At 38.0% G+C, this 26,989-nt stretch overlaps 2 protein-coding genes and 1 long non-coding RNA gene across 3 annotated transcripts; 1 reads left to right on the top strand and 2 right to left on the bottom strand.

Moving 5' to 3' along the window:
* Positions 1-576: 576 nt before the first annotated feature.
* On the bottom strand, positions 577-7,091 carry LOC128234738 (uncharacterized). The gene is made up of 2 exons (XR_008261023.1): positions 6,528-7,091; positions 577-1,178 (listed from the first exon to the last, which is right to left on the bottom strand). It is a non-coding gene; the product is annotated as an uncharacterized LOC128234738 (long non-coding RNA).
* A 2,681-nt stretch (positions 7,092-9,772) lies between these two features.
* On the bottom strand, positions 9,773-18,358 carry LOC128234735 (uncharacterized). The gene is made up of 3 exons (XM_052949192.1): positions 16,352-18,358; positions 10,725-11,140; positions 9,773-10,079 (listed from the first exon to the last, which is right to left on the bottom strand). Exon 1 carries the CDS (start codon positions 18,221-18,223, stop codon positions 16,730-16,732), a length of 1,494 nt encoding a protein of 497 aa, XP_052805152.1. The 5' UTR covers positions 18,224-18,358; the 3' UTR covers positions 9,773-10,079; positions 10,725-11,140; positions 16,352-16,729.
* A 6,822-nt stretch (positions 18,359-25,180) lies between these two features.
* On the top strand, positions 25,181-26,693 carry LOC128234486 (N66 matrix protein-like). Its single transcript, XM_052948742.1, has 2 exons — positions 25,181-25,771; positions 26,655-26,693. The coding sequence occupies exons 1-2, from the start codon at positions 25,181-25,183 to the stop codon at positions 26,691-26,693; spliced, it is 630 nt and encodes a 209-aa protein (XP_052804702.1).
* Positions 26,694-26,989: the final 296 nt, after the last annotated feature.

The raw sequence follows: 26,989 nt of genomic DNA, 5'->3' as shown, positions 1-26,989 counted from the left end.
CCATAACTTGTATTAAGAATAATATGGAGTTATCTAACCTCATTATGTGATTGCTCTGAACAACTGTGTGAAGTATTAAGTCAATCGAATGAATGGTATTGGACTTATAAGTGAAAATCCCAACTTGCCCTAAAACTTTAACCTTCCCTAAAACTTCAACCTAAGTCATTCAGGGGCCATAACTTTTATTTAGGATAATATGGAGTTATGTAACCTCATTGTGTGATGGTCCTGAACAACTGTGTGAAGTATTAAGTCAATTGAACGAAGGGTATAGAAGTTATAAATAAATATCCCAACCTTCCCTAAAACTTTAACCCAAGTTCCATAGTCAATCAGGGGCCATGATTTGTACAAAGGATAATATGGAGTTATCTAACCTCATCATGTCATGGCCCTGACCAACTGTGTAAAGTATTAAGTCAATTGAATGAAGGGTATAGGACTTATAAGTGAAAATCCCAACTTGCCCTAAAACTTTAACCGGACACTGACGCAGACGCTGGGGCGAGTAGTATAGCCCTCCTTATTCTTCCAATAGTCGAGCTAAAAATACATAAATGGCAAACTACAGAGCACAGGTTGAAATGTTTTACTAACATCAATAATATTTACAATGTATTCATAATCATGTAATGTAAATTATGGTATAAACTTTAACACAAAAACATACATATATGTACACTGAACACTGTACACTGACATACTGATTCACAATCTTTAGTTCCTTATGCCTGTTTTATGCAGTTCCGGGACTCTCATACCATCTATCACAGACCACACAGTAGTCATAAAAGTCACTGAAGTAAAGCATTACACACATCCATTTTGTAACTGAAATAGGGCACATTTAATTGTAAAATCATCACATTTAACATTGGTATTACAATTGGTCATGCAAGATTTACAACACTTGGTCAAACTGATGATGATGTGCTTTGAGTTTCATTCAGTTTGCAGATGAGCAATAAAATGCCATTAAATATGCTTTCATTTTTTGTCTTATAAAGCACTACCAAAGTAAACTAGTCTGTAGAAATGTTTTTAATCTCCATGTTTAACACAGTGTTAGGATGATTCTTTTGAAACCTCACTCTCTGCCTCCAACACATCTGAATATCGCTGGTCATACTCCGGTCCCATCTTCTCCTGCCTCAAAGCACGAATGGTGTACGCATCTTTCATCTAAGTTAAGGACATCACAACATTTTAAGCAGTTCAAGAAATTATTCCAAAATCACTACAAGGTCAGTATAATATCAATTTGTTTATATAGTACTAATGTTTGATTTTTGCATCCTTTTTTGCTGTATCTCTTTATTACTGTATAATATTAATTTGTTTATATAGTACTAATGTTTGATTTTTGCATCCTTTTTTGCTGTATCTCTTTATTACTGTATAATATTAATTTGTTTATATAGTACTAATGTTTGGTTTTTGCATCCTTTTTTGCTGTATCTCCTTATTACTGTATAATATAAATTTGTTTATATAGTACTGTTTGGTTTTTGCATCCTATTTTGCTGTATCTCCTTATTACTGTATAATATTAATTTGTTTATATAGTACTAATGTTTGGTTTTTGCGTCCTATTTTGCTGTATCTCCTTATTACTCAACTTGCTTGCTGAGCTGAGTTTTTAAAACCTTTTTTTTAACAGTGGTGCCTGATATAACTTATTATTCTGTAGGCTGTAGCATTATCAATTCCTTTTGTTTTCAAAATGCATCTATGATGTGCCGAGCATGCAAGTATATTTCTTCCTATGATAACGAAATTGCAGATAAAAGTTATAGTATAAAAAATATTTTGGTTTTAGTGGGGGCGAACCCACGCCAGTAAAGAAAAATACAGATTCACCTTCACCTGACCAACTAAACCACGAGGCCTTTGATACATCTTGGCAATATTTTAACATATTGAGCATACATTCATATCATCACTTAATAATGTAATTGTAAATCATGCAATCACGTAACAACAAAGCATGGAAATTGTGGCCTTCAAAGATAATATTTGAGCAAATATCAACATTTGCTGTAGGGTTCAAGCTTTTAGTTCTTTAGTTTTAACACTCCTAATGATTTACCACACTTTATTTCAGCAGAAACAAAAAGTGCATTTTACAAAAACATGAGCGAGTACCTATCTGAGATTTTTAACTCAACAACATTCATGCTATGCTTGGCCCACTTATCTGCCTCATAAGCATATAGGAAGTCATTGGACCAGTTTGAAATGTTGTCGGTATTTCCAGGGATGATAACAGAGCCGAGTTGCCAATCCTGAAAATGTCTGCGTGGGGTTCAGGGGGCCGCTTAAGGCCCCCGATGGGTCCAGGGCAAAGCCCTGGTGGGGGACATGGGGGGCGAAGCCCCCCGAAGCTTTCCGTATTTCAGGGATTCTAATACCCTTTTTTGCCTTAGAATAGTGTTCAAAGGAGTACATCTTTCTGTTTGGTAGATAAAATTATGTTCAACAGGAGACATCCACAATCAGAACAATTATCAGGAATCTTAGCAGTGAAGTTTAACACAGTTGTCTTTAAACAAAGTTAAATTTACTCTTTTTACCTGAAGTCACAGGCATTAGACATGTACCTGACATTTTGGTTCAGTTGTCCACTTCCCATAAAACTCAACTGGCTATGATCAAATGCCTGTGTATGAACAGTCTACACTGTGGGATGTTTGATTTATAATAACGAACAACATATCAATTAACATATCAATTATCATGCTTGCAAATGTTTATTGCAAGTGTTATTTATTCAATTTTTATGTATCATAAGAGTATTTATTCCATTTTCTGCACATTTGATGAGAAAATAATGTTATTAATTATGATATATATTATTACAAGTAATATCCAAACGGGACTTAAATGCTTTGGCAGCTTAGCCGTTGTGGACATGGTGGACTTTGACTTATTCTGGTCCCCAAGCCAGATTTTTTCCCCTCATGGTGTTACATGAGTCCAGTAGCACACAAACTAGATTTCCCACAGCAGTTCAAGTCTCTCAAACAGGCTTTCAAATTCTATGAAAATTGATTCAGAATCAGCCCTTGTGATTTTTAAGGAGGCCAAATGTCTCAACACTATTTCTTATTCTATGCCAGAAAAATAGCTGCAACAGTTTTCTCAGTGTTTGTGTTTGTTGACTTGTCTTAGTGGAAACAAAACCGAGATCCATTAACTCCTCCACATGTTCATCATTGAAATGGCTAGCCACTCCGTAAGTCATCTTGTATGATGCTGTACACCTTTGAATTTTAATTCGCTGAGAGCTTTTGTATCTTTGGCAAGTGTCTTAAGTAAGACACACTATTGTGGTGCCAGGGAGCATGTTCAGCCATAAATCCAAGTATCATGGCCTCTGGATTGAATTGTCAGTCATTGACAGGAACAACTGGATGCACTGGCTGAGGTGTCTGTTCAGGTAAACATACCTGGAAATACAAATTACAACAAAAGAATTTAAATCTCACTCAAACTGGGTCCTCAAGAAGTTTTGTTGAACGGTCTCAAATAGATATTAAAATGACTGCCTCTACGTAATATATATTACTACTACAAAATATTTCATTTTTTTTTAAATTTGAACCAAACCAATTATTATGAGAATAATAAAAAAACAGTTTACAGCCAAATAAAATTTGTAAAATAAAAATCGATTATTATGACACAATCCGAATCGGGATGTCCGATATAATGCTACATGCGCAAAATTCATTCTCAGTTTGATCAATTTCTATTCACTCAAAAAGAAACGTTTCGGGAATTTTTCTTAAAAATAAATGGCAAATATACCTTTAAAATCGACAAATCGATGTTTTTAGAAGTTGGTGGTGGTCGTTTTTTTTCAATTTTCCAATACCCGTTTATTCGTCTTCGTCGTCTGTCATATCCGGATACGACCATCCGGATACTGTCTTCTAGTCCCATCGGTAATTTCTGTAATCACCGGATGCTATCTTAACCAATCATACCGTAATTAGGTTTGTTAATTTCCGGCTTTACACTTCCGGAAAACTCACTTTTCGTACCCATATTGTTCGAACTGAGCTCGAATCGCTCCCTGTACCCCTCCCCCTAGAAAAAACTCAACGGATTTACATTAATCTCAAAATCGATCCGCGAGGCCTTAAATCCGGATAAATCTGGAATTTTATCATCCCTGATTTCTCATACGTCTTTTTAGTAATGCAAATCATGTAGACCTCTGGAATTTATCAGACATTATACAAGACTCTATCTAAGTTATACACTCACATTTATTTTTTCTCTTAATTATTTAATCATAAGTGGCACTGAGGCTCTAACTATGAAAAATATGCTAATCATGTCATTTCAAATGTAATTTAAGCTGATATTGTTGATCTATTATGCTTTTTTTAATCTTATGCACAATTGTGCCATTTTTTCTGAGTCAATTTGTACCCATCACACAGTTTCAACATTAGGTAAGATTAGCATACTTAGCATAGCTCCTAAGTTGTTTATGTGTTAACAAACTGCCTATTGTCTTCTTGCAGCTACCTATACATTTGTCCATCTTATACCAATGCAGGGCTCGAATTTAAACTTTTTTCCTAATACAATCTTTCGCAAGTGGGTAACTGTTTACTCGGATTTTCAAAAAGTTACATGCTTTTTTCACAAAATTCTATGCCATATAATAAAGTAACAAAATTCAATACAAGTGAGTTCTAGATACATGTTTAATGAACAAGTGTCAAACATTACTTTTTCATAAGAACACATGACAATATTCTTTTAATCATTAGAACAATAGACTTTATTCTGACATTTAATTGGTTATTTATATCTGCAGTCGACACAATCAGGGAAGAAAACAACAGTTGTTGCTTGTCAAGGGAGATCACTGTGTTCAAAACCGGCACTCGCGATCAGTGTCAGAAGGGCGTTTTCATGCTTATCTGTTATGAGTTGTTAAGCATCTATGCAATATGATATTCTTTGTGTACTCATAAGCGCTCGTCCTCTAGTATTTTGTTTTGAAATATGGGACTCACAAGTTTTAGCAAGTACATTTTTTATGAAGTTGCTATCGGCAAAACTGACTTGCATTTCGAGCCCTGCCATGTTATATGTAGTCAGTCATAAAAGCTCTTTTGAGTTGCATATGTTTTTTGCCTTGCGAACTTTAAATAAAACTTATCAATCTTATCTGAAATCAGAATATCAACCTTGTTACAAATTGGGAATTATTTATACCAGCCAGTGGGATGTAACCATTTGTTTTATATCTTGCTTCAGTTTGCTTGCTCTCTAGTAAGTTTAATTTGAAGAAACAAGCGATTTAATGTTGTAAACACAGATTCTTATGAAAGTCTTACCTAAAGCTTTATTTAAGTTTAGGCTCAAAATGTTGATATTCTTTTTAAATTATATTGAAGGCTTTTTTATCTCCAATAGCAGAGGCCGAAGTTCGGCTACTACCCAATTGAAAAAAGTTATTTTTTTCCCCAATTTTTATATTTCCCAAGTTTGTTTACTTTGTAAATCATTGAATGTTTGTCTGTGCTGATAATAAGTTGTGTTCATTTCTTGGCATGGCCATTGGTCCTGTCAACATAAACTGCTGCCTGTTTTCCCATTAACTGATATAGCTGGTGGACCGACTAGTCCAAATAATTGTACGTTGACTGATTTTTTTTAGATTTTTGATATGGCAAATCCTTCACGTACAAATTGTTTAGTATCAAAAGTGGGTAGTTGTTCCGATCAGGATTCCGGGTTAAAGCATATAGCGTCTATAAAATATCATAAAAACAAGAAATATTACCAGATAATGTTATTTTATATTAGTTCCGTACACATAAAATAAATATCCAACTTATAATTATGAGTTTGACAGCTTTTCTTCATTTCATTCTGTCAAAACATAACAATATATACATGAAGGGCACCTGCAAGGCTTTAGGGCACAGTTTTAAATCGCTCGGAACATTTCGGCCATGGCCGAGTTGTTACGATTGTATAACGAGGTCTATCTCGAAGCTTTGTCGGAGGAGGCCGAGCTATTACGATTGTATCGAGTTGTTCCCCTTCGCATAATTGTTGTCTGTGTCAGTCAACTTTCGTTTTATTGGAAAGGTAAACAACTTGTTTTAATGCATTAAATGCTTGTTTAGTGCAAAATAACATTTCACTTACATGGTAAAATATGAATATAACTCTTTATGATCAATTTCAACCATAAAATACTTCACTTAAAACAATTTCAATATTTTTAAAACACCCCCGTTTTTTGCACATTCCCGTTTAGACGTTAGGGATTGGAAGAATCCCGTATAACACGTCTATTATTTTAGACTAGTGGACTGACCTGTGGTTAAAATGTTTTGTGCAGCACTTGAATTTCATAGAAAAGCATACAGTTAAAGGTTAATATCATTTCATTATATAAACCAGATCAACGTTTGTCTTTTCATATGTTAAATCAAATCTTAGACAAGTTATATAAACGATCCGAAATTCGTTTATCCGAAAAAGGATACAGATACCAATGGCGGCCGATCCAAGTATTGCAATGGTAATTCTGTTCTTCCAACGAATGTGAACGTATTTGGAGACTCTTTCAGTGTTGGTCTGCTCAAACCTTTTCATGTACATCTTCTGAATATCGTCTAATTGCTCAAGGTCAGCGGCAGGTATATTTCTTCGCGACATTTTGGCAGCAGTCAGTAGTTTAGGGGCGGAGCAGGCAATACGGTTGGGTCACGCTTCCTTTGTTCCTCTGTGGGATAATACGCATAATATAACCGGACATAAACAAGTTATCAACAGGTTCACCCCCGAATTTCCAATTCATATGTGCTTTTCTAATAAAGGGTCATCTTTCTAGGAGATAGGGGTAACTTGCGCTAGCTTCAGACTATTTAGAAATGACCCTTGGCTGATGATTTCATTGGCCATATTTCGGGTAGGAACTTTTAAAGTATCTTTGTCACCAGAAATGATTTTGGGAGGAATCAGATCTATTCCATTTTTTTTTTATTTAACATAACAATGTTTTCCAATATCTTTTTAGGTGACGTGTGCGAAATGAAAATCCGCTGAAATGTGCCAATTTCCTGTATTTTGTCAATATATAGTACTAGGGTGTTCATCTTTAAACTGAGTTCCAAATATTCCAATATTTCCTGTTATATTGATGTAAAATGAGTTCATTTTAATTGTCACCAGCTTTTGATCCGAAACCGTATTTCATGTTGTATTTGAGTATCATTGGACTATCCGATTTATTCTAGGTTTCTGTGCGAGAAAATGTTTAACTGTCGACCAGAAGACTTTGCAATCTTATTTTTCGGTAGTGTGGTTGATTGGACCTATAGTAACCTGAAGACCATCTGTTTCAGTGTACACATAATAGCAATTTTGAAAGGATTCCAAGTGATGGCTGCCTATATCAGTCATGGTGTGGCTAGCCTTTAGATTGCTTCTGTTGCTTAAAGCCGTGGACATAACGGATCGTGCCAAATCTTGTCTTGGTAGACCACTAAAATATTCACCGGGGATGAGCAAAAAAAGTCACGTGACCACAAATGCAAACGCCAGTAGTATTTTGGCTCGATTGATCGTCAATCAAGGTAAGTTTCTTATCGATATTTTTGTTATACGCGAGAGTTCGTTCAAATGACATAGCGCAAAAAAGAATGCATTGTTTTGTCTTTCGATCGGTGTATTGGTCACCATTCATGTCTGCATAGTTTTCGAGAACACTTCGATACAAATTGTGTCCATGAATGCAAACGCACGTAGGTAGTGTTAAAATGTCAAATATTAAGATAAATTGCCACATTTTTTCAATTGTTTTGACTTTCAGTTGTTCAATTATTGTTTTTATTTGTTTTATGAATATTCTGTGCGATGCAATTTGCACAAACAAATGCATTTTCTGAAGAATTTAAATTTGGCAAACGCACGTTGGCATTTTCATAAGGCAAACGCACGTAGTCTACCAAAAATGACAAACGCACGTAGGCATCTTATATAATAATAAAAATGAGTTATCGTATATGTCGAAAGCTTTTAAAACTTTTTATTCTTTTTATATCCATAACTATTGCTGTAAGATTTTTGAATTTATATTTAATTATTATTATGATCATAATGCTTACGGTCATATGCATAAGGGAAAGTGAAACGCTTTATGTCGTTTTACTTAGCTAGATAAGCCATCTTTTAAAATTTTAATAAGCGTTTGTTTGCGCGAGACGTATTTTTATGAAAATGCTTTTACAGATGATATTCTTTTAACAAACTACAATTTGTGTAATATATTTTGCGAAGTAAATCAAGTGGCGCTTAATAAATGAATGACAGTGTCTGTTTCAGTGATGTCATTTGTTTGCCACGTTTGTGGGAATGCGTTGAAAACGACATGGGGGCTGAAATTGCATGAGCGCCGCAATGAAGGTGTAAAAGCATTTACACGCTGTTAGAAACAGTTATACACAACGGAGAGCTTGACGCGCCATATGTAAGTGTATTCTAGTATTAAAAAATGCTTATATTATTCTTGTTTTATTCTATATTATTCTATAATTAAGCAATTATCTACTAGTCACAAGCTCAGGCGTTTTTATTAAAGTTTACCAAAATATTGCAATTAAAGTATTTTAATTGCATACCTTTAAAGGCATACATGTATTTATACAGGTGCACCACACATGGATCCAATAAGCAGTTCCTGTGCCCGAAATGCATGCAGGAGGTCACCACACATACGTACCTGAACAGGCATTGGCGAGGAGAAGATGGCACGACATGTTATACGTGCGACATGTGTGGGATTTCAATGAAGGAGAAATAGACCTGAAGGCTCATATGGACGGCCATACTGGCGAGAAATCATACCAGTGCGCTGAATGTGGGAAATGTTATCGGCATAGAAGTAGATTGTGCAAGCAAAAGTTATTAAACACACCAAATAAAACATCAAATTTTAGATAATAAGTATCTTTCATGGCCGAGAGTGCAAGGTTCATCCCAACCCGAACATAGAGTGTATTGCGGAAGCGGGGTTTACCGTGTTTCCGCAAAACACCCTGCGAGAGGGGTGGGATGAACCTATCTTACACGAGCGGCGATGATCCTGGAAAAACCTGGAAATCTTTTGTGCGTAGAGAATATAATGCGCGTATAGATTTGTAATAATTCGTGGTTGTTATGGATATGCGTGCAGTGATTCGGATTATGTTTATGTTATGATTAAATATTTATAGTTCTTAAAAGAAGACAGCGTTATTTCTTGAATGGAGCGCGAAAACTTTTCTATTGCTCCATTTGAAGCGAGAAATAATCAATTTTGATTTTTAAAATTGCCACGAGACAATGTTTCCATGATGCTATAGACGACAGTCGTCTACAAGGGAGGTAATTGTGTGATGACGATTAAAAAAATAAATTCCATACTGGTACTTGTTTTATCTTGGCCCTTGCCAAATTTTTAGGTCAACTTATCTGATGTGGAAGAAAGTAGAATCTCAGGTAGATCATAACACACGTATTGTTTATTAATTAATCGTTATGTTATTTGATTACTTATCTTTGATTTTATCTGATTATCTGTGATCGCTTTTATTGTCAATCAATTTATTCAATGTATAAAACTAATCTAAGATATACAGTTATAGAATAAATGAAGAATATTTCCATCATAATGTCTTTATTTCTGTAAAACAGCACTTATACATACAGTTTAACGAGTATTTTCAGTGATACAAACATTGTTCCGGGTAGAGCATACATTGTCATTGTATCATCGCAATTCATTTTATGGTTATCATTATCACAATATCTGTCATTAACAATTATCATGACAGTATTATCATCACAACATGAAGAATGGTTAAATAAAAGGTTCATTAAAGATGTTTAAATTATGTTCAAATTAAATGTTTATCCCCATGCGATCTGTTACAAGCATCTTAGAATCGTAACGTCTGGACCGCTCCCAGCACACACCCTTCTGTAATGCATTTCTGTTTATCAAAACAGTCCCGTACTGTACTGTACTCCGACTCTTTGTATCAAACGTGTGGTTCCTGAAATGTGACATTACAACAGTTGTTCTAAATGTTCGAAATAAACATTTAACACGCATTGTTAAGTTAGATAAGTCTGTATACCACCAGTATGACCGGATGAGAGTTTGTTCGAGAACTCATATTTCCCGCAACACTCCCGCATAATATCGTGTCAATGTTTGTTACGTATCAAAAATTTATATAACTTTCATTATGATGGATAGTTAATATTAAAGCGGATAAATATCTTCAATTAAAGGCTAACGAAATATTCGTTTGCTCCTTATTATAAGATGCCTACGTGCGTTTGCCATTTTAGGTAGACTACGTACGTTTGCCAAATTTGAAATACTTCAGAAAATGCATTTTTGTACATATTGCATCGCACAAAGTATTCATAAAGCAATTAAAAACAATTATTGAACAACAGAAAAACAAACATTTGAATTAAATGTGGCAATTTATCAAAATATGTGACATTTTAACACTACCTACGTGCGTTTGCATTTATGGACACAATTTGTATCGAAGTGTTCTCGGAAACTATGCAGACATAAAAGGTGACCAATACACCGATCGAAAGACAAAACAATGCATTCTTTTTTGCGCTATGTCATTTGAACGAACTCTCGCGTATAACAAAAATATCGATAAGAAACTTACCTTGATTGACGATCAATCGAGCCAAAATACTACTGACGTTTGCATTTGTGGTCACGTGACTTTTTTTGCTCATCCCCGGTGATATTTGTCGTGGCAAGATCTTGAAACATGCTCGAAATCTATTTCAAGTGTTCACAAGCGCTACGACACACTGAAGATAGTTTGGCGATGACAGAAAAAAAGATATGTCGTGGATATAATTTTTGTGAGTGTGTCGAGTTGTGCGACAGCTTTGGGGCAATCGACAGTTGTCGGGGGCTGATTCATGCTGATACGCTGGCTCACTCGTCGGATGCGCGTTTCTCACAACAGTCGTGTGTCACCCGTAGGACCGTCTTTCGACCATATAACGAGGCCCGTTCTGTTGCCTGCCCATTACCGTCTAGATTTTCCGGTCAGTAGCATCGAAGTTCTGCCTGAAAATTTGACATTTATTATTTTATTTTATATAAATTTTTGCCCCCCTCCCCCCCCCCCCCCCAAAAAAAAAGGAAAGAACAAAGAAGATAAAGAACAAGAGAAAGGTGGTAACTATGACTGATGTGTTCAGTTGGAATAGCTCTCTCGGCTACAACAGACATTTTTGCCCAAGCGTTCATTCGCCTAGCTTTATATTTATAACACCCACGACACGAAACTATGTTGCAAAACTAATACATGGCTACTGTAGAACAGACTTGCAATGTTGTGCTACAGTGTGTGTATACCGAGTGATAAATTATGTCATATATGCTACATCGGAAGGCAAACATTTACTTAAAATGAAGACTTAAATCAAAGATAACTTTTCATTCACAACACCATTCTAAATGAAACAAAGGGCAGTCTATTCCGCTTAAAGAGCCCTGCATTTGTTTTATTTCCGAAATTTGATGAGGTCATTATTTTCATCAAACACTTCGACAAATCTGTTTCCAAATAACGTTTTGACAGTGCTCCGTCAGACGGCCGTAACGTGAAAAGGTTTGTCGAAGTGTTTTAAGAAACTAAACTCGCAATCAAATTCTGGTAAAGACCGAAGGTGGGGCTCCATAAGCGGCGTAGACTGCGCTTTGTTTCATTTAAAATGGTGAAGAAATAGTGAAGTAATCTTTGTTTAAATTATTTTTTCAAATAAAAATATTGCCTTCCGACGTAGCATTTATGACGCGATTTATCACTTGGTATACACACACTAGCCTTTTCCGAAATATTTTTGAGACAATTTTGCAAATGCATTCCGACAGTCGGTTTACAGTAGTAAGACAGTCTTTAGATTATTTGACTAAACAAGATCTTCTGGTACCCACGACATGATATTTATCGCACGATAGTCACAAGACTGTCACACGACTATCGTAGGACAAACTGACGACAGCCATAAGACATATATACCACAAAAAGTCGTTGAACAAAAAGGTGCATGTCCAATTTCGTCCCACGACGGCACGTCGATGCTCAAAAGTTCGTAGGACTGTCTTGAAATATAGTTTAAATCTTGTATTATCAGATAAGCCAGTATTGATATTTTTCTGCTCCAGTCAGAATCGTCTTCAGGTATGACGTCACCATTGCATCATATGTACTTTGTGTGGAATATTCTCAATAAAAAAATAATGTTTTTTATGACTGATAGACATGTTTTCACATGCTCAATACACTGTAAATAAAAATATCATTATTCCTGAAACTGTTATACCTTGAGTATCTATTATTGATTGATTAATCATTAAGAATAGAGATTTAAGCATAAACTGCTACCCTATAGTTGAAAGGTCATTTTGGAAGAACTGTCATGGCGGACTGTGCAATTTTTAGAGTTTGTTTTTCAAGTGGAGAGATTTTTCTTAGGAATAAATTGACACCCCTTTTTTATTGGCTTAAAGGGTAATTTAAAGCGTGTACTTTAAGAATATATATGTTTATCATAGTCTGCATTCGCTCGAAATGCCTTTAAATGTTGTCTAAAAATAATCATTTCACATTGAATTATAGAGGAAATGACAATGGTGGTGTGTAACCTAAAAGGGACTAAACTGCTTTGTTTAAAAAGTGTCATTTTTGGCAAGAAATGTATTGCATTTCACTATTTCTGGCAAATTTTCACAATTAAATGCATTTATCTTGTCCGGTTGATCATAATATGCTATTTCCTGGTTTTCACAACTTTCGCCTATTTTGTTTTTTAAATTGAGTCGTCTGCAATATTAAGAGCACTGAACATGTCCAAATTTGGTGACAATTTGACTGCGAGAACTTGAAATGTGTTCAAAGATGTGTAGAACTGCCCCATTTGATGCTTAGAATGCCATTTGAGTCCAGGTTCAGTTGAAAAACCTCAAAGAAAGGCTTTTGGGGCCAAAACGCCTTAGATAATAAAGACGCACAGGCACTTGGGTGACAGGCAGTGAAACTGGAAAACCTGACACAGACTATCAGATTGAGCTAGTTTTGGGTGCATTTATGTATGAAAGACTAATCGAAAGTGTTTTTCATAAAAAAAATGCATGGACGTGTTTAGTTCATGGATTTAATATCACTGTTTTACCATTCATCGATCAATTAATGATGTAATGTCAATCTTACCGGGCAATGCAATAGAGACAACGGGTATCTACCAGTCATTGCATGTCAAATTTGACTACTGCTAATTTCTAGTAATTTTTTTTTTTTTGTAAGCCAACATTTAAAAATAGGAATAATTGAATGCAAAACAACATTTTAAATAATGTGACAGCAAGAAATGTTTTTAAATCAATGATAAAAAACCCAGATAACATTCTTGTTGATAGTAGTACTACGCTTTAATCTCTAGGCAAACACACTATTTATGACGTTAATGAAATATGTCGGCATTGGAGCAATAACAATTTATACTTTAAATATACAGAACATGATATAAATTTAAAAAATGAAAATGTTTTAGTGCCCTGGCACTAATTTAAGTTTTCAAATGATATAATTAAAGCATGAAACCAACGAGAAATGAAAATATTGTCCGCACATAAGTATCAGTACTACAGCGAAGAAGGACAGTTCCGAACATGAAGGGTTGCATTTAAGTTTAAAAAACGTAAATTCTGAACAATCATGAAGATTGTTTTTGTAATTCAGATACAAAACATTACACATTTACATAATTATATCACAGAGCCATTGCCTTTATTCATACTTTAGTACCATAGCACTCGAAGGTGATTTAATAATTTGAAATTATCACAGTAAACTGATTCAAAGAATGGGGATGGAAAGATCAGTAATGAACTCGGATTATTGCGATAAAATGCCATGAATAATATTTGATGCGTATAATTATACTACACGGAATTGATTCAACAGTAAAACAAATGATTGGATTATGGACTTAAACATGAGATGTGAACGATTGTGTATAACATGTAATGCTTAGAAAACCCTCAAATGTCCAAAGATTCTTAAACACATATTTTGGTTTATACTAATTTAAATCAAACCTGAAAAATAACTTCTATATCTTATTAATAATAATTTCACAGCAGTACAATTACGCACTAAATTGTCCCTTATCTCTAAAAAATGGTAATTATTTATGGTTATTATAGAACGAAGAAGTGTTATCTGGTCAGCCCCTTGCCTTTACTTAGTCTTTCTCTTGTCTAACGCTAGTGCCACCGGTAATGTACACTAACCCGTGTCACTCATACATCCCCACTGGTAAGGTTCACTAACCGTGTCACTCATACATCGCCACTGGTAAGGTTCACTAACCGTGTCACTCATACATCGCCACTGGTAAGGTTCACTAACCGTGTCACTCATACATCGCCACTGGTAAGGTTCACTAACCGTGTCACTCATACACTAGTAATGTTCACTAACCGTGTCACTCATACATTACCACTAGTAATGTTCACTAACCGTGTCACTCATACATCCCCACTGGTAAGGTTCACTAACCGTGTCACTCATACATCGCCACTGGTAAGGTTCACTAACCGTGTCACTCATACACTAGTAATGTTCACTAACCGTGTCACTCATACATTACCACTAGTAATGTTCACTAACCGTGTCACTCAAACATCACCACTAGTAATGTTCACTAACCCTGCTACTCATACATCGCTACTGGTAATGTTCACTAACCCTGCTACTCATACATCCGCCACCGGTAAGGTTCACTGACCGTGTCACTCATACATCCGCCACCGGTAAGGTTCACTAACCGTGCCACTCATACATCCCCACTGGTAAGGTTCACTAACCCTGTCACTCATACATCGCCACTAGTAATGTTCATTAACTCTGTCACTCATACATCGCCATAGGTAATGTTCACTAACCCTGTCACTCATACATCGCCACTAGTAATGATCACTAACCCTGTCACTCATACATCGCCACTGGTAAAGTTCACTAACCGTGTCACTCATACATCCCCACTGGTAAGGTTCACTAACCATGCCACTCATACATCCCCACTGGTAAGGTTCACTAACCATGCCACTCATACATCCCCACTGGTAAGGTTCACTAACCATGCCACTCAGACATCCCCACTGGTAAGGCTCCCTAACAATGCCACTCATATATTCCCACTGGTAAGGTTCACTAACCGTGCCACTCATACATCCCCACTGGTAAGGTTCACTAACCGTGCCACTCATACATCCCCACTGGTAAGGTTCACTAACCATGCCATTCATACATCCCCACTGGTAAGGTTCACTAACCATGCCACTCATACATCACCACTGGTAAGGTTCACTAACCATGCCATTCATACATCCCCACTGGTAAGGTTCACTAACCATGCCATTCATACATCACCACTGGTAAGGTTCACTAACCATGCCACTCATACATCACCACTGGTAAGGTTCACTAACCATGCCATTCATACATCCCCACTGGTAAGGTTCACTAACCATGCCATTCATACATCACCACTGGTAAGGTTCACTAACCATGCCACTCAGACATCACCACTAGTAAGGTTCACTAACCGTGTCATTCATACATCACCACTGGTAAGGTTCACTAACCATGCCATTCATACATCGCCACCGGTAAGGTTCACTAACCATGCCATTCATACATCACCACTGGTAAGGTTCACTAACCATGCCACTCATACATCGCCACTGGTAAGGTTCACTAACCGTGTCATTCATACATCACCACCGGCAAAGTTCACTAACCGTGTCACTCATACATCACCACTGGTAAGGTTCACTAACCATGCCACTCAGACATCACCACTGGTAAGGTTCACTAACCGTGTCATTCATACATCACCACCGGCAAAGTTCACTAACCGTGTCACTCATACATCGCCACTTGTAATGTTCACTAACCTTGTCACTCATACATCGCCACTTGTAATGTTTACTAACCTTGTCACTCATACATCGCCACTTGTAATGTTTACTAACCTTGTCACTCATACATCACCACTTGTAATGTTCACTAACCTTGTCACTCATACATCGCCACTTGTAATGTTCACTAACCTTGTCACTCATACATCACCACTTGTAATGTTCACTAACCGTGTCACTCATACATCGCCACTTGTAATGTTCACTAACCTTGTCACTCATACATCGCCACTTGTAATGTTCACTAACCTTGTCACTCATACATCGCCACTTGTAATGTTTACTAACCTTGTCACTCATACATAGCCACTGGTAAGGTTCACTAACCCTGCTACTCATACATCACCACCGGCAAAGTTCACTAACCGTGTCACTCATACATAGCCATTGGTAAGGTTCACTAACCATGCTACTCATACATCGCCACCGGCAAAGTTCACTAACCGTGATACTCATACATCACCACCGGCAAAGTTCACTAACCGTGTCACTCATACATCACCACCGGCAAAGTTCACTCACCGTGTCACCTAAACATCGCTTCTGGTAAGGTCACTTTATGGTAGACTGCAGCCTGATTTTAAAATGAACATGGGAATAAATCTACATTTATTCTGATTAAAAGTATATACTGTACACTATTAGTTTAGATATGTCTAACAAAACTCAAATTTCATCTTCTTCAGGTTTAAAGGCGACCACCAGGACTATGATTATTGTAATTACACAGACGGTAACGATCACGTTATAACACAATTTGCCGCTGACCGGAACCCCACATGGGCGGCAGAGCGACTGCCGGTAGCGCCGGTACCAAGGCCCGTGCACCACCTCGTACCGCGCCACACACAGCACCATGCGGGTGGAGAACGAGTCAATGTCGCTGTCGTGCCCGTGCCGCTTCATCCGGTATTCTCTACAGTAGTCGATTACCTGCCTCAGGCTCCTCTCCCCATCCCTGATGAAGTCCCGGGTCCCGTACGCCAGCGTTATAATTTTGTTGGATGGCGCAACTATGTCTACGTGATAGTTCTCAAAGTTATCCTTTATCTTCTTGATTGGATTTTGAAATTTGCGTTCAAACCACTCGAGAATTCGAACTAAGCAGTCACCCAAGTCTTGGCTGTCGTCGCAGCACTCATAATGGTGCCAAATCATGGCGGTTTTGATTGCGTATGAAGGAATTGAGCACTTAATATGAAAGGTCATGTCAGTGCATTCAGCCTCCAAGTCGTCGCCGTCGCCGTCACCGTTAATGACGTACTTGAGTAGCCGGTACGCCTTCACGTGCTTCTTGGAGAGCACGTGGCGCATGAAGTATACTTCGGTTTCGTTTAACGCAGTGAAGGAAAACGGAACCCAAAGATATTTGTTCGGTGACGTTGCTAGAATTTGCTTTTGAAATCCCGGTATAGGGCAAATGTTTTTAATATGTCCGTGCATGTTTTTGTCAATAACTCGGATACCCGGAACAAGGTCCACATCTATTTCCTTGTCAATATGCTGACCACTCCGCAGATTGCGGGGATTTCGATTATACCGAAATCGTACGTTTGACGCAGGCCCATGCTGAGCGACGTAACGTTCAAACGTAATTTCCCCCATTTCCGCGTCTCTGTGACGTAAATCACCCTTTTTGGTGAGATCAGATATTATTTGCTGCAATTGTGGAACGTTCAACTTAAGAAAAGAATTCCTCGTATTTTCATCGACAACAATTTGATACGGAATGTACACGAAGTCAAACTCATTGGGATATCGGTTCCGTGTTCTTTCATAGAAACTCCCAACATGTAGAATTCTGTCCGGGCAAGGTTCGAGTCTTGTATGTAAATCTGTTTCCCCGAATTTGTCGAACAATCTTTCTTTGTTAGCTATCAGTTCCACGACAATCTTCGTAACCAGGGCTTCCACGGTGGATTGTACAAAAACAACTTCCTTGTCTTCGTAGGGAAAGTGCAGTTTTCTTCTAAATATCAGCTCCAAATGCTCCTCGAGGTCCGCGTTTCTATGAGAATCCTCGCGTGTAAAATGTTCGTCGTTAACAACATCATCTTCCATTAATCTCTCCCTTTCTTGTTCTATATTCACTGCGCATGTGTCGCCTTTAGTGTCAGGTTGGCTCTCAATCATTGGATATAACGAACTTGTACCAGCCATCCTCAACGAGTGTAGCTAAGTTGTTATGCCTTTCATGCGTTTGTTTTTAACATTCCTTCAACAAACATTCTCAAAGATGGTAGTTCCAAAGTCAAATGAACAAATCAATAAACGTGTATTAATAATAAATGATAACTTGACGGGGTTACAAAATATGCGGAAATACCCGTTTTTGATATTGGTGACCTGTTTCTATTTTTACGGATCATCGCGAGTAATCGAATACATGTATGTATATGCTTGCAAATCCATGTTATTTTGTGGAGACGTTGGTGTTCTCTAAATGAAATACTTATGTGAAAATATGATTTATTCATTGTACAAGATTTACCAAATACTGACTAATTTCGATGGCAACTACATTTATTTTCTGAAATCTGTAAATTTAATCATACATCCTTCTCGTTTGACACCTCAGTAGCGAAGTATTTTGTACACTTAATGTGGCCGACTTATACCCTAGTATGGCTTAAGCCATTTTCGGTCTTGAAAATACTATACATGTACGTAGGTTATGACATGTACACGTATTTCAGTCATGAAACATTCTGAAAATTATACTTAGAGTGGAGATAGGCATACATGTAGCTATCATGTAGCTTGTAGTGTATTGCATTTCGGATGATGATCATTTATTTATAACTAAATACATGTATAATTATGTCTTTCACGATTATTTTATAAAATAAAGTAAGTATGCCATCTTTATAGAGAATTATTGAGGTGACAGTTAAAACGAAAAGAAACTATGTATAAATTGTGTTCGTAATTTAACAGATAACACGCTGTTGTAACATTAAATTTTGACCCCGTTTCATATTGACACAATGGTTCATATTTCAATGTTGAAAATAACATCTTGAGCAGCATTAAACGGTGATCAAACCATACTTTGAAAGCTTACCAGTGTAACATGTTGATCAGGATGGAATGGGAATACAATGCTGGGTTGTACAGGGGACATAGGAAATACAATTGTGGATGGTACAGGGGACATAGGAAATACAATTGTGGATGGTACAGGTGGACATAGGAAATACAATTGTGGGTGGTACAGGTGGACATAGGAAATACAATTGTGGGCGGTACAGGGGACATAGGAAATACAATTGTGGGCGGTACAGGGGACATAGGAAATACATTTGACAGGGGACATAGGAAATACAATTGTGGATGGTACAGGGGACATAGGAAATACAATTGTGGGTGGTACAGGGGACATAGGAAATACAATTGTGGGTGGTACAGGGGACATAGGAAATACAATTGTGGGCGGTACAGGGGACATAGGAAATACAATTGTGGGTGGTACAGGGGACAAAGGAAATACAATTGTGGGTGGTACAGGGGACATAGGAAATACAATTGTGGATTGTACAGGGGACAAAGGAAATACAATTGTGGGTGGTACAGGGGACATAGGAAATACAATTGTGGGTGGTTCAGGGGACATAGGAAATACAATTGTGGGTGGTACAGGGGACATAAGAAATACAATTGTGGGTGGTACAGGGGACATAGGAAATACAATTGTGGGTGGTACAGGGGACATAGGAAATACAATTGTGGGTGGTACAGGGGACATAGGAAATACAATTGTGGATTGTACAGGGGACATAGGAAATACAATTGTGGGTGGTACAGGGGACATAAGAAATACAATTGTGGGTGGTACAGGGGACATAGGAAATACAATGATGGGTGGTACTGTGGACATAGAAAATACAATTGTGGATGGGGATTTCGACTGGTTCGTCGACAAAACAACGGTGTTTCAGGTCATGGAAATATACTTATTATCAAATATAACAAAACGTTACTCTATAAAGATCAGTTTCATTTTTTGTGTTGGTACAGCAAAATAATACAGCCCCGGTCACATCCTAACGGATAATAACGGATAACTACCAAATAAAATTTTGATCATATGTATGGCGGTCACACATTGTCTGTTCCATATATTTTTGAGTGACCTCCGGTTCGAATGTATGGATTGTTACCCTTGGTTTCATTTAGCGATACAAAGTATATAATCTCATAGAAAAAAGACATAGGGCAAGTCATGTGAAAAGGGTCCGTTTGTACATAAGCCTGTAACCGCATAGCAAACTATTTATAGCATTCCTGCTAAAGCCACTGTACTGAGAGTTACTAAGAACTTTTAAGAACTACGAATAGATACTTGATAATCAAGTAGCAACTACGTGTAAATGTACATATAAATCAAAAATTTATAAACTGAAAAGAAGTTGATTTTGAAAGTAGTCCAAGTTTTTGCGTAATTTTAGAAAAAAAAATACTGTTCATGAGAATCGTCGATGATAGGTTGATCAGGGTTTTTCATAGAGAAGGGGTCTTGATAAAGACAAAATTATATCGACATACATGTAAAAATGAATGAAATTGAAAAGATGATTTCTGTATAAAGTATCTGGCATAATCTGTATAATGAGTGTCGAAATAGCCAAATATTTCTTTTCATTGGTAAGACTTCTTATTTCTATAAACTTTTAAAGTCGTAAGTTCGAGTGTTCTCATCAGGTCATGTACTTTTGATTGCGCACGAGGGGCGTCAGTAACGTGCGAAGCATTTTTATTGCACATATCACAAAAAAGTATGCCTATGTTTCAACATTATGTTCATTGTCCATAATCTACAAAAGCTGCGCTACTCAAACATCGCCATTGGTAAGGTTCACTGACTGGGCCACTCAGGCATCACCACTGGTAAGGTTCACTGACCGTGTCACTCATACATCGCTTCTGCTAAGGTTTACTAACCGTGCCATTCATACATAGCAACTGTTAAAGTTTACTGACTGTGCCACTCATACATCCCCACTGGTAAAGTTCACTAACTGTGTCACTTATACATCCCCACTGGTAAGGTTCACTAACCGTGTTACTCATTCATAGCTACTGGTAAAGTTTACTGACTATGACACTCAGGCATCCCCACTGGTAAGGTTCACTAGCCGTGCCACTCATACATAGCTACTGGTAATGTTTACTGACCTTACCGCTCATACATCCCCACTGGTGAGGTTAACTAACCATGCATCTCATACATCCCCATTGGTAAGGTTAACTAACCGTGTCACTCAAACATCGCCTTGGTAAGGTTCACTAACCGTGCAATTCATACATCGCCACTTGTAAGGCTTACTGACCGTGTCACTCACACATCGCCACCGGTATGGTTCACTGACCGTGTCACTCATACATCGCCACCGGTAAGGATCGCTTACCGTGTCATCGCCATCGGTAAGGTTCACTTACCGTGTCATTCATTCATCGCCACTGTTAATGTACAATAACCCGTGTCACTCAGACATCCCCACTGGTAAGGTTCACTAACCGTGTTACTCATACATCGCCGCAGGTAAGGTTCACTAGCCGTGCCACTCATACATCCCGACTTGTAAGGTTCACTGACCATGCAACTCATACATCGCCGCCAATAAGGTTCACTGACCGTTCCATTCATACATCGCCACCGGTAAGGTTCACTAACAGTGTCACTTATACATCGCCGCCCGCCGGTAAGGTTCACTAACTGTGTCACTCATACATCGTCACCGGTAAGGTTCACTAACCGTGCCACTCATACATCGCCACTGGTAAGGTTCACTAACCGTGCCACTCATACATCGCCACTGGTAAGGTTCACTAACCGTGCCATTCATACATCGCCACTGGTAAGGTTCACTATCCGTGACACTCATACATCGCCACCGATAAGGTTCACTAACATCGACATCGGTAAGGTTCACTGACCGTGTCATTCATACATCGCCGCCGGCAATGTCCACTATCCGTGTCATTCATACATCCCCACCGGTAAGGTTAACTAACCGTGTCACTCATACATCGCCGCCGGTAAGGTTCACTTACCGTTCCATTCATTCATCGCCATGGGTAAGGTTCACTAACCGTTCCATTCATACATCGCCATCGGTAAGGTTCACTAACCGTTCCATTTATACATCGCCATTAGTAAGGTTCACTATTCGTTTCACTCATACGTTGCCGCCGGTTAGGTTCATTAACAGTGTCATTCATACATCGCCGCCGGTAAGGTTTACTAACCGTGCCACTCATACATCGCCACCGGCAAAGTTCACTAATCTGTCACCTAAACATCGCCACTGGTAAGTTCACTTGATGCTAGACTGGAGCCTGATTTTAAAATAAATATTGGAGTAAATCTACATTCAATCTGATTAATTAGCAAAAGTATATACAGTACACTATTAATTTAGATATGCCGGACATAACTCAATTTTCATCTTCTTCAGGTTTAAAGGCGACCACCAGGACTATGATTATTGTAATTACACAGACGGTAACGATCACGTTATAACACAATTTGCCGCTGACCGGAACCCCACACGGGCGGCAGAGCGACTGTCGGTAGCGCCGGTACCAAGGCCCGTGCACCACCTCGTACCGCGCCACACACAGCACCATGCGGGTGGAGAACGAGTCAATGTCGCTGTCGTGCCCGTGCCGCTTCATCCGGTATTCTCTACAGTAGTCGATTACCTGCCTCAGGCTCCTCTCCCCATCCCTGATGAAGTCCCGGGTCCCGTACGCCAGCGTTATAATTTTGTTGGATGGCGCAACTATGTCTACGTGATAGTTCTCAAAGTTATCCTTTATCTTCTTGATTGGATTTTGAAATTTGCGTTCAAACCACTCGAGAATTCGAACTAAGCAGTCACCCAAGTCTTGGCTGTCGTCGCAGCACTCATAATGGTGCCAAATCATGGCGGTTTTGATTGCGTATGAAGGAATTGAGCACTTAATATGAAAGGTCATGTCAGTGCATTCAGCCTCCAAGTCGTCTCCGTCGCCGTCACCGTTAATGACGTACTTGAGTAGCCGGTACGCCTTCACGTGCTTCTTAGAGAGCACGTGGCGCATGAAGTATACTTCGGTTTCGTTTAACGCAGTGAAGGAAAACGGAACCCAAAGATATTTGTTCGGTGACGTTGCTAGAATTTGCTTTTGAAATCCCGGTATAGGGCAAATGTTTTTAATATGTTCGTGCATGTTTTTGTCAATAACTCGGATACCTGGAACGAGGTCCACATCTATTTCCTTGTCAATATGCTGACCACTCCGCAGATTGCGGGGATTTCGATTATACCGAAATCGTACGTTTGACGCAGGCCCATGCTGAGCGACGTAACGTTCAAACGTAATTTCCCCCATTTCCGCGTCTCTGTGACGTAAATCACCCTTTTTGGTGAGATCAGATATTATTTGCTGCAATTGTGGAACGTTCAACTTAAGAAAAGAATTCCTCGTATTTTCATCGACAACAATTTGATACGGAATGTACACGAAGTCAAACTCATTGGGATATCGGTTCCGTGTTCTTTCATAGAAACTCCCAACATGTAGAATTCTGTCCGGGCAAGGTTCGAGTCTTGTATGTAAATCTGGTTCCCCGAATTTGTCGAACAATCTTTCTTTGTTAGCTATCAGTTCCACGACAATCTTCGTAACAAGGGCTTCCACGGTGGATTGTACAAAAACAACTTCCTTGTCTTCGTAGGGAAAGTGCAGTTTTCTTCTAAATATCAGCCCCAAATGCTCCTCGAGGTCCGCGTTTCTATGAGAATCCTCGCATGTAAAATGTTCGTCGTTAACAACATCATCTTCCATTAATCTCTCCCTTTCTTGTTCTATATTCACTGCGCATGTGTCGCCTTTAGTGTCAGCTTGGCTCTCAATCATTGGATATAACGAACTTGTACCAGCCATCCTCAACGAGTGTAGCTAAGTTGTTATGCCTTTCATGCGTTTGTTTTTAACATTCCTTCAACAAACATTCTCAAAGATGGTAGTTCCAAAGTCAAATGAACAATTCAATAAACGTGTATTAATAATAAATGATAACTTGACGGGGTTACAAAATATGCGGAAATACCCGTTTTTGATATTGGTGACCTGTTTCTATTTTTACGGATCATCGCGAGTAATCGAATACATGTATGTATATGCTTGCAAATCCATGTTATTTTGTGGAGACGTTGGTGTTCTCTAAATGAAATACTTATGTGAAAATATAATTTATTCATTGTACAAGATTTACCAAATACTGACTAATTTCGATGGCAACTACATGTATTTTCTGAAATCTGTAAATTTAATCATACATCCTTCTCGTTTGACACCTCAGTAGCGAAGTATTTTCTACACTTAATGTGGCCGACTTATACCCTAGTATGGCTTAAGCCATTTTCGGTCTTGAAAATACTATACATGTACGTAGGTTATGACATGTACACGTATTTCAGTCATGAAACATTCTGAAAATTATACTTAGAGTGGAGATAGGCATACATGTAGCTATCATGTAGCTTGTAGTGTATTGCATTTCGGATGATGATCATTTATTTATAACTAAATACATGTATAATTATGTCTTTCACGATTATTTTATAAAATAAAGTAAGTATGCCATCTTTATAGAGAATTATTGAGGTGACAGTTAAAACGAAAAGAAACTATGTATAAATTGTGTTCGTAATTTAACAGATAACACGCTGTTGTAACATTAAATTTTGACCCCGTTTCATATTGACACAATGGTTCATATTTCAATGTTGAAAATAACATCTTGAGCAGCATTAAACGGTGATCAAACCATACTTTGAAAGCTTACCAGTGTTACATGTTGATCAGGATGGAATGGGAATACAATGCTGGGTTGTACAGGGGACATAGGAAATACAATTGTGGGTGGTACAGGGGATATAGGAAATACAATTGTGGATGGTACAGGGACATAGGAAATACAATTGTGGGTGGTACAGGTGGACATAGGAAATACAATTGTGGGCGGTACAGGGGACATAGGAAATACAATTGTGGGCGGTACAGGGGACATAGGAAATACATTTGACAGGGGACATAGGAAATACAATTGTGGATGGTACAGGGGACATGGGAAATACAATTGTGGGTGGTACAGGGGACATAGGAAATACAATTGTGGGTGGTACAGGGGACATAGGAAATACAATTGTGGGCGGTACAGGGGACATAGGAAATACAATTGTGGGTGGTACAGGGGACAAAGGAAATACAATTGTGGGTGGTACAGGGGACATAGGAAATACAATTGTGGATTGTACAGGGGACAAAGGAAATACAATTGTGGGTGGTACAGGGGACATAGGAAATACAATTGTGGGTGGTACAGGGGACATAGGAAATACAATTGTGGGTGGTACAGGGGACATAGGAAATACAATTGTGGGTGGTACAGGGGACATAGGAAATACAATTGTGGATTGTACAGGGGACATAGGAAATACAATTGTGGGTGGTACAGGGGACATAAGAAATACAATTGTGGGTGGTACAGGGGACATAGGAAATACAATTGTGGGTGGTACAGGGGACATAAGAAATACAATTGTGGGTGGTACAGGGGACATAGGAAATACAATGATGGGTGGTACTGTGGACATAGAAAATACAATTGTGGATGGGGATTTCGACTGGTTCGTCGACAAAACAACGGTGTTTCAGGTCATGGAAATATACTTATTATCAAATATAACAAAACGTTACTCTATAAAGATCAGTTTCATTTTTTGTGTTGGTACAGCAAAATAATACAGCCCCGGTCACATCCTTACGGATAATAACGGATAACTACCAAATAAAATTTTGATCATATGTATGGCGGTCACACATTGTCTGTTCCATATATTTTTGAGTGACCTCCGGTTCGAATGTATGGATTGTTACCCTTGGTTTCATTTAGCGATACAAAGTATATAATCTCATAGAAAAAAGACATAGGGCAAGTCATGTGAAAAGGGTCCGTTTGTACATAAGCCTGTAACCGCATAGCAAACTATTTATAGCATTCCTGCTAAAGCCACTGTACTGAGAGTTACTAAGAACTTTTAAGAACTACGAATAGATACTTGATAATCAAGTAGCAACTACGTGTAAATGTACATATAAATCAAAAATTTATAAACTGAAAAGAAGTTGATTTTGAAAGTAGTCCAAGTTTTTGCGTAATTTTAGAAAAAAAATACTGTTCATGAGAATCGTCGATGATAGGTTGATCAGGGTTTTTCATAAGAAGGGGTCTTGATAAAGACAAAATTATATCGACATACATGTAAAAATGAATGAAATTGAAAAGATGATTTCTGTATAAAGTATCTGGCATAATCTGTATAATGAGTGTCGAAATAGCCAAATATTTCTTTTCATTGGTAAGACTTCTTATTTCTATAAACTTTTAAAGTCGTAAGTTTGAGTGTTCTCATCAGGTCATGTACTTTTGATTGCGCACGAGGGGCGTCAGTAACGTGCGAAGCATTTTTATTGCACATATCACAAAATAGTATGCCTATGTTTCAACATTATGTTCATTGTCCATAATCTACAAAAGCTGCGCTACTCAAACATCGCCATTGGTAAGGTTCACTGACTGGGCCACTCAGGCATCACCACTGGTAAGGTTCACTGACCGTGTCACTCATACATCGCTTCTGCTAAGGTTTACTAACCGTGCCATTCATACATAGCAACTGTTAAAGTTTACTGACTGTGTCACTCATACATCCCCACTGGTAAAGTTCACTAACTGTGTCACTTATACATCCCCACTGGTAAGGTTCACTAACCGTGTTACTCATTCATAGCTACTGGTAAAGTTTACTGACCATGACACTCAGGCATCCCCACTGGTAAGGTTCACTAGCCGTGCCACTCATACATAGCTAC

Source organism: Mya arenaria, chromosome 5 (assembly GCF_026914265.1).
Source record: "Mya arenaria isolate MELC-2E11 chromosome 5, ASM2691426v1".
Taxonomy (NCBI): Eukaryota; Metazoa; Mollusca; class Bivalvia; order Myida; family Myidae; genus Mya; species Mya arenaria.
This window is presented reverse-complemented; position numbering and strand designations above follow the sequence as displayed.